This window comes from Phacochoerus africanus, chromosome 12, assembly GCF_016906955.1.
Source record: "Phacochoerus africanus isolate WHEZ1 chromosome 12, ROS_Pafr_v1, whole genome shotgun sequence".
NCBI classification, from domain to species: Eukaryota; Metazoa; Chordata; class Mammalia; order Artiodactyla; family Suidae; genus Phacochoerus; species Phacochoerus africanus.
Window position 1 is genome coordinate 29,702,054 of NC_062555.1, and position 9,368 is coordinate 29,711,421.

At 59.0% G+C, this 9,368-nt stretch overlaps 1 protein-coding gene across 1 annotated transcript in view; it reads right to left on the reverse strand.

Annotated features, from left to right (window-relative positions):
• The window catches only part of LMOD1 (leiomodin 1), a 28,107-nt gene extending 18,969 nt beyond the window's left edge, over positions 1-9,138 (reverse strand). Inside the window, exon 1 of the mRNA XM_047754615.1 lies at positions 8,639-9,138. Coding sequence (XP_047610571.1) covers positions 8,639-8,899 — 261 coding nt within the window. The 5' untranslated portion in view covers positions 8,900-9,138. The remainder of the gene's footprint in view (positions 1-8,638) is intronic.
• Positions 9,139-9,368: the final 230 nt, after the last annotated feature.

Consider the following 9,368-nt stretch of genomic DNA (forward strand, 5'->3'; position numbering starts at 1 on the left):
TGGAAACAACTCAAAAGGTCCATTAACGGTGAAACAATAAATAAATTACGGCATATTCATTCAACATGACACTATATGCTGGTGGAAGGTTAAAAAAAAAAAAAAAGCTACGGACACAGTCTGAATCTCACAAACATGAAGACGAAAGAAAGCATGGAGTTCCCGTGGTGGCTCAGTGGGTGAAGAACGCGACATAGCGTCCATGAGGAGGCGGGTTCGATCCCTGGCCTTGCTCAGTGGGTTAAGGATCGGGTTTTGCCAGGAGCTGTGGTGTAGGCTCAGATCTGGCATGGCGATAGCGGTGGCATTGGCTGGCAGCTGCGGCACCGATCTAACCCCTGGTCTGGGAACCTCCATATGCCGCAGGTATGGCCCTAAGGTACACACACTTGTACGACTTTAAGCATATAATGTAACACAGACGAGACAAGCTGCGGGAGGAAGTGGAGGTGGTGACACTGTACTTCTTGTTCACTTTGTGAGAATTTGGGAAACTCTATGTTTTATATCTTTTCTGTATGTGTTTTATGTTTCCATAAAAACATGCTAGAAAAAAAATCCATGATTAGCAGGTGCAATGAGGTACGGACAAGACATTAAGAAAAAAACCAGAGGAGTTGCCAAGGGTTAAGGATCCAGCATTGCCTCTGCAGCGGCTTGGGTGGCTGCTGTGGCTCGAGTTCAATCCCCAGCCTGGCGCAGCGGGTTGAGGATCCAGAGATCCCCAGCTTGGGAACTTCTACTCGCTGATGGTGCGACCAAAAGAACACGGATAAAGGAGAGGAAGGCTTACAGGCTCTGTGCCCACCTGAGGCTGTGCGGCTGGTGAACCATCAAAGCCAGGAAGGAGCCTGGGACCCAAGCTTGGCCTGCAACCCAGTGCCTGTCCCATCAGCCAGCCGCTGGGCACAGTGGCCTTGGGGAAGGAAGATCCATGCCACGGGAGTGACAATCTATTGGTCTTGGAGTGGCTGGCCATTGCTGCTGACGGTTCACAGGCCAGGGGGCAGGCCTGGCGGGTTTGGTGTTTGTCCACCTCACCCACGAAGCACTGAGCATCTCTCTTGGGATGTGAGGCGTAACATCTGACCTCTGACCACTGAGTCTGGGCTCCTCCCACCAGTCCTGCCTCTGCTTAGCTGAGCAGAGCTGCACCAGGCACAGGGCCACACGTGAGAGGCTCAGCTCCTCTTCCATCCCCATGCTCACTATCGTGATTCCTCCGAGCCCCTCCGCGTGGGAGGTGACTCCGCCACAGTGTGTCAGCACCCTGAGGTCCCCATCAGCACAGAAACATGCGGCAAAAGCCCATCTTTTACCAAGCCCTCCCCGGCCCATGTTGACCACCAGCTGTCTTTGCTTCACGTTAAAACAAAACTCAGCAAAAAGAGAGACGGGTCTGTTCCCGCATCTGGCGTCCACTCCACCATGGCCACGGCCAGCTGGCTCTTGTCCAGTCCTGGCGGCTCCCACCTTTCCAGTTGACTACAGCCACGCTCTTTTCCCATCTCATTAACTCTGTCCTCCCCTCCTGCCTCCCCTCCTCCCTCAGGCTCCTTCGGGGCCCCTTCCCCTCCTCCAGTGCCCAGGATGGGTGGAAACACGGGCCTTGGCCCTGGCTCTTTGCCCACCTCGCTCCGTAAGTGCTTCTTGCAGGCTCAGGAGTCTCGGTATCACCTCTACACTTATGCACCCAAAGGGTACCTCTCCATGAACTCCAGACTCACACCTGGAGACCCAATGCTCCGCTAAGTTCCCCAAGAGCCCTCGTGGCCTCAAAACCCTTCCTCAGGTCAGTCATCAGCAGCAGGTCACTGATTAGGTGGGACAGTCACCCCCACGCCTCTCTTTCGGAGTCTGGCTGCCCTTCAGCTCCCACCTGACCCCCTGCAGCGCCTTGTCCTGGTCCTGTCTCCTGCGGTCAGCACACGCAGCTGGCGAGTAAGATAGCCTCAAAAAATCGGGAATCAGATCACACATCTCCCCGCCTCAAATGCCCAACGCTGCCCACCCCATTTGGAGTAAAACTCCAAGTTACCGCTGCTGCCCTATAAGGCTCCCATCACCTGAACCTCCCCCATCACCTGAACCTCCCCCATCACCTGAAACTCCATCACCTGAACCTCCATCACCTGAACCTCCTCCATCACCTGAACCTCCTCCATCACCTGAACCTCCCCCATCACCTGAACCTCCTCCATCACCTGAACCTCCCCCATCACCTGAGCCTCCCCCATCACCTGAACCTCCTCCATCACCTGAACCTCCATCACCTGAACCTCCTCCATTACCTGAACCTCCTCCATCACCTGAACCTCCCCCATCACCTGAACCTCCCCCATCACCTGAACCTCCCATCACCTGAACCTCCATCACCTGAACCTCCCCCATCATCTAAACCTCCATCACCTGAACCTCCATCACCTGAACCTCCTCCATCACCTGAACCTCCCCCATCACCTGAGCCTCCCCCATCACCTGAGCCTCCCCCATCACCTGAACCTCCTCCATCACCTGAACCTCCTCCATCACCTGAACCTCCCCCATCACCTGAACCTCCCCCATCACCTGAACCTCCCCATCACCTGAAAACTCCATCACCTGAACCTCCTCCATCACCTGAACCTCCCCCATCACCTGAGCCTCCCCCATCACCTGAGCCTCCCCCATCACCTGAACCTCCTCCATCACCTGAACCTCCTCCATCACCTGAACCTCCTCCATCACCTGAACCTCCCCCATCACCTGAACCTCCCCCATCACCTGAACCTCCCCATCACCTGAACCTCCCCATCACCTGAAACTCCATCACCTGAACCTCCCCCATCACCTGAACCTCCTCCATCACCTGAACCCAGCCTACTCATGGCCTCATCCCACTCCCCCCACCCCTGCTCTAATTACTGGCCAGGCTGGCCTTCTGACGTGCTAGCCCTGCTCCTGCCTCTGGCCCTGTGTCACCTTGTGTCAGCCTTCCCTCTGCTCTGAACGCTGCTCCTCTGGACCCTCCTGTGGCTGATGGGCAGTGCCTTCCCTGACCCCCGGTAGGAAAAATCTCCCCGCAGGGGTGGTTGGTCATACACACTTTCCTGAAACCACACTGTTCTCCTTTATAACAAAGAGCTGTTACATGTGCAGCATGTACGTGCTGTGTACAATCTAGGGATGTGTGTCTGTCCTACGCACTTGAACATGAGCTCAGGGGCCAAGGGCCTCTCTGTCTCACTCACTGTTCTCTCCCAGTGTTTAGAAAGTGTCTACGGGGAACTCACTAAATAGCTGGAGCATTGAATGACCTTGAAATCTGTCTCCCTTCTTCTAAACACAAAACGTGATCTAGGAATCCTGCTTAAAAAGAGTGAAGAGTGTGGGAGCAGGTGGAGCAGGTGGGTAAAACTCCCACCTCAGCCCCAGGCCTCCAACCCACCCCTGCCACTGCCTTAGCTGTGCCATTCTGCCTAACCTGCACCTCTGGCCTATGCAGCCAGCGGTATTTCACCTGGAAGAAGGGCATCTCAGGCTCAAAGAGGCAAAGGGATGGACGCGTTCCGGCCACATGGCCAGCAACCAGAGGGGCAGGATCTGAGCCCAGGTCCAGCTGCTTCTAAGGACCCTGCTCTAATCTATGCTCTGCACCCAATGCCTTCTGGGCCCGGGTGTCCCACCCTTCAGGGCAGGAGGGGGTCCCGCTGGGAAGCCAAGGCTGCAGGGGCTGCGGTCCCCCTGAGGGAGGCAGGAGGGGGACGGGGACGGGGCAGGAGGCCTTTCTATTCCCAGCTGTTTGGCAGCAGCTGGCCCTCTGCAGTGAGAGACACAGGCGTGTTCACCTGGCCTGACACCTCTGCCTCCCCCTTCCCTCGGTCAACCTGTGACTCAGCCCTTGAGCCGGGGTGTAAAATAATTAGGCAGAGGCTCCGGGAAACTGGGTGGGGATGGGGGCGGGCAGGAAGTAAGGAAACACCCTGCCTCCTCCTTAGTGGGCTGCAGGCCACCCTCCTGATCTGCCAGCCCCTCCCTCCCACCTCCTGAAGGATTTCAGAAAAGGGGGATCTGGCACAAACCCAGGCATGGGGTCTGCAGGATTTGGGGGGCGGAGGAGGAGATGAAGCCCCCCTGAGCGCCTTCCAGCACCTTGTCCAATTTAGCATCACAGCAACCCTCCTGGTCACCCCGCAGGTGAAGGAGTTCACCCAGGAAGCCCCTTAATGAGCCAAAGGTCCACAGGGACCGTGAACTTCTTCCTTCCTGGGGGCGGGGGGGAGGGCGGGAACTCTCCTCAAGGCTCTTCTGGACGCCAGGGGCCCTCCCCTCACCCTGCGGCCCCTCCTTCCTGGTCGGGTTCTGCCTGCGCAGAGGCCTGTAAACAAGCTCAGCTGGCCTGGAAAGGCTGTTCCTGTTTATCCGACTTGGCAGGCCCAGAGGATCAACTTCTCCCCGCCACCCCACCTGCTTCACCGGCGTGGTGCTTTGTAGCTGCCCCTGCCAGGCTCCGCTCCATGCACAGACGTCACAGGTCAAGCCCAGTGCCCTGGACCCTCCCTGAGCACCTGGGTCCAGCTGGGGGGCGGAGGGGGGGGGCAATGGGTGGGCGGCGGGCAGCCGTCAGTCCTACAGACACACCAGCCTCTGGGGTGGAGGTCCAGATGTGCCCCTTCCTGCCTCGCCTGGGGACCCCAAGACCCAGCCTGCCAGACCCCGCCCGTCTGCACCCCCCCCACCCCAAGGTGGCTGAGCCCCTCGTGGGGATGGCTCCCCGTGGTCCTGCCCCATCCCCCTGCGGCCCCAGGAGGAGGAGGCCAGCAGCAGGGGCAGCCAGAGGGTGGAGCAGAGCAGGCGCTTCACCTGCTCAGAATGGGATACGTTACAAACTCTATGCAGACAGGGGGGTGGGGGGATGTGCTTGGGCTGTGGGATGGAAGTCCTGTGAAATCAGATTGTTATGATCATTATACAACTACAGATGTGATAAATTCATTTGAGTAATAAAAAATAAATAAATAAAAATTTAAAAATTAAAAAAAAACACTATGCAGACAAAAGAGCCTTTATAAGAGTGACAACCACAATTCAAACCAGCACACAAGGATCCCACCACCGAATTTAAGAAACGGTCAACTGCCTTTTCAAACTGGACGAAAAGAGCTTTCAGATCCAGGTGAGATCTTGAATTTGTCTAGTTGCCGCCTCCCCCGGTCAACAGCCTCCGTCACCTCTGCTGCCCCCTCCACCGGCCTCCGGGGCTATTTTGGTTGTGTAACCGGCATAGGGGTTAATCTCCTTAAGCAAGGAGCCATGTGCCCAGCGCATGCCCAGGGCCCAGCCCTGGGGAAAGGGCCATCTGGGGGCCAGGTTGCACCCCCATTCCTGCAGGGGCAACAGCTGGGAGCTGGGCTGGAGGGAGGGGCTGCTGAGGCCTGGGGGCAGCGCCAGAGGCGAGCTCGGAGGCTGGGGCCACCGGCTCGTGGGGCATTTCTGGTTAGTTTCTCCAGTTTGCCCCAGGGAGGAGCCCGAAAGCTGCCCCAGCTCCTGGCTGGGAGCCTTGCGAATCCCAGCCCCCGTAAGGCCAGGGAGAAGGACGGGGGAGGCAGCGGGAAGGAAAGAGAACACGAGGGCTGACCCCTTGGGATCCGGTTCCTGAAATCTGAGCCAGGACGAGGGTTTCACTGAACCCTTGGCTACACACCTGCCTGGGCCACTCCACCTGGGCGGGGGCAGCGGGAAGGCACACGCCCGCACATGCCCTTTTAGGGGGAGGGGTGCCAGGGGTCAGAGCCCCATCCCCGCCCCATTCTGAGCCCCTGCTCACCAGGCCGAGCCAGCATTTGTCCTACAGACCCACACAAGCTGCACAGAAAGCAGACAATGTGACCTGAGGACAGGATGGGACCAGGTGCCTGACCCTGCCCGGGGCGGGGTGGGGGTGGTCAGGGAAGACTCCCTGGAGGAAGTGGTGCCTGAGACCCAAGGACAGAGGAGAGTTGACCTGGAGGAAGCAGGGGGTGGGGCTGGAGGAGTGTTCATCAAAGAGGTGGGGGAGAAGCAGAGTGGGCCCCCCCCCAGGGGCCCCCCAGCCTACCACCCTGCTCAGTGGCCCAGTATGAACTTGGAGAAGAGCCAGGGCTCAGGACCTGAACCGGGCCTGCCTTCCACTCTCGGCCTCCCTCTTTTAAAAAAAAAGCAGCCAACATTTTACGATGGAAAATGTCAAACATACATGAGAGATGAGTCTGAGCCTCCCTGTGGACTCGCCACCCAGCTTCTCATCAGCAGCTCTTGGCCAGTGGACAGTCTTGTTTCATCTATACCCCACCTCCCACCACACACAGTATTTTAAAGCAAATTCCCTAATCCTATCAGGTTTTGCTCCATAAGCACTTCAGTATTCCTGTCTAAAAGATGTAGGCTCCTTTAGTCCACGGGACTGTTATACTCTGTGTAGAAGCACTTCCAGGCTGCCCTGCCTGCCTGCCATGTCCCAGGCCCTCAGTGGCTTCTGGGCTCCCTGACCCAGCGAGTCCATGATCAGAGCTGGCGTCTACCGTGTGCTGAGGACCTGCCGAGCTGCCTGAGGGCGAAGGGCCCCTTCTGGCTCGGCACCAGCCCCGCGAGAGGGCACAGGCGTCCCTGCCCCCATGGTGGGGGTGGGAGGCCGAGACAGGCTCCAGGGAGGGGCGCTGGCTCCCAGACCAGGTGTTCCGGGCACTGAAAGCCAGCTTCGTACCAGACTCGTGTTTTGCTAAGGGTCCGACAAAGCCTCGTGCTGGGGTTCGTTCCCACGTCCTGGATCACACGGATGATTCTGCCCCCAGCCAGGAGCCGCCATGCCACGTGGGCTCCAGCCTGGGCGAGGAAGCCGAGGGGGCCAGCAGCCTCCCTGTGTCCCCGATCAGGCTCTGCCCTCGGAGACAAGCTAACTGGCTGAGCCGGATGGAGGCCTATGAGGGTGAAAGGCCCCGAGGCCCTCACCCTAAAGAGCTCACTCTGCAACACAGCGGTGTCCGGTTTGCCTTTAGCCCGAGAACTTTTGCAGCCGTGGGTTCAAAGCCTGCGGACTGGGATTGAGGGTCCAGGGGACGAGCACAGAGGCACCGGCTACGGTGCATCTCGTTTCCTTCCCTGGGTGTCCTGACAGCTGGTGTCTTGAGGCACCAGCCCTCCAGCAAGTCCCACGTCCTCTCGCTCCCATCAGGGTGTCAGTGTTTGTCCAGCACATCACGGCCGCATCTGGACCTTCCCACAGGCTAACAGCTCCCTGACCCTGGTCCGCCTCGGACCGCGACTCCTACCGCTGATTTATGCACCACACAGTGAGTCCACATTCTACACAAGACAATTCCCACCCCAGTGTGTTGGCGAAGCTTTACGATATTTTATTTTTTGGCCACACCCACGTCATGTGGAAGTTCCCTGGGCCAGAAATCGGCCCACGCCATAGCAGTGACAAGGCCGGATCCTTAACCGCTGGGCCAAGGGGGAGCTCCTGGTGAGGCTTTGAACACAGGCCAGGGTGGCCGGGGCAGAGCTGGGACACCACCTCCCCCGCGTCTCCCTCCTCACGCTCGAAGCCCTGCCTGCCCACCTGCGGGCTCTGTGGCTAGTGTCCCAGCCGGACACCTCACGGGAGTTTCAGGGGATCACACTGCCTCTCATTTCCTCTGAGAACAAACGTGTCACAGGAGTAAAACAAAGGACAACGGAGACCAAGCTTTTCCTGTGTGGATTCACGATGCACGGATGGTGTGTGGAGGGGTGGGCTGCACGTGCCAGCCTCCCCTCCAGTTACCCCTGACTCCAGACAGAGGGTTCTACAAAGTTGGCTCTCACAAGGCCAGGCTACTTTGTCCCAGGAAGAGCCACCTATGAATAGGCGGCAGAGACCAAGGAAAACAGAAAGCTGTTCTGCTCAAACCCATCCCAGATGGGGGCAGATGCTTCCAAAACTGTCACCCCTGCCCCTCCCCTGTCCCCTCCTGGTGGCAAAACACTGGGTGGCTGGGAAATAGCTTCACCCCCCCAGCCAAGGACTCTTACCACCAAAGGGGGTGCCCACTCAGAGGCTCCCCCAGAAAGCGCAGCACCCCCCTGCCCCCGTCCCCCCAGGAGAGAGATGGGAGCTGTGCTGAAGGTGCCGACCCACCTCGCAGAGCCTGGCCCATCCCTGCCACCCTGGGAAGCCTGTCTGCCCAGCCTCAGGTGGTCCACGCAAGCGGGGCACCCAGAGGGCTAGAGAGCGAGCTGTTGCCACAAGGAGGAGGCTGGCAAGAGCCTGCGAGCACCATCCTCTTCCTGCGTCTCCTTACAGGAGGGTGGATGTGTGGAGGGAGCAAACCAGGGGCGGGGGGCCAGGGTGGACTCCCCCCCCACCAAGACCCCCTTCAGCTCCCAGACGACCGGCCACCCTTCGTGATACTGTGGGTGCTGGGCCCCCAACACATCCAACCTCTGCTTCGTGAAATAGCAGTTGGGGGGGCAGGAGCTCACGCTGCCCGTTCAGTCCACTGACTGTCAGTGGACAGTCAATTCTGAAACGCTACTCAAGACAGAGCATCCCAGTCTCAGCGACAGGGTGTCCCCTCCCTCCCCTCTCCCCTCCTCTCCCTTCCCCCTCCCCCTTCCCCCTCTGCTCCCCCTCACTCACATCCACGGACATCTCCCTCTGGATCAGTTTCTTGGTCTCCTTTTCACAGAAGTTGAGCATGGCCTCCCGGTTGTACGTGCCCGTGGACGGCTTCTCCGTCTGGTTTCTCTGCCTCAGCCCCAAGGGGACGCTCCCGTCGGGATCCGCCACGTCCAGCTCCTTCTCCAGCTCTTCCATCTCCTCGGGAGACAGGGTGGACAGCAGGCTGTCGATATCGGGGTCCTCGCTTACCTGCCGGCGGTACTTGGCTACCTTGGACATGTTGGCAGAGTGGGCTGCGGGGCACCTGCTGGGCCGGGACAGGGTGCGAGCCGATCTGGACGGAGCCGAGTGGGCTTGGGAGCAGACCCCAGCTGGTCAAGGACCGCGGCCCCCCCTGCCCTGCCTGCCACGGGCGCTGAAGTGTGAACTGGGTGCAGCAGCCTCCCAGCCCAGGGCTAGTGGACCCGGCTGGTCCAACCAGCAGCCAATAAGGCCCGACGACGGCCGGGCCCAGGAGGAGAAGCCAATCCCCAGGCGGGGGCGGGCCGGCCTCACTGTCAGAGCTGTTTGAAACTTGAGGACATTCCAGGGAATCTTGGAGCGCTGTGTGACCAAATTTAGTACGGAGCATTTAGCCTTTTAAAGACAAGGGGTCCACGCAGTGAGAAAAAGATACAAAAATGCAGAGGCAGAAGAGGGCCACAGAGAGCCAGAAAGGCAGACAGGATGGGGGTTCATGAGTGGCCAG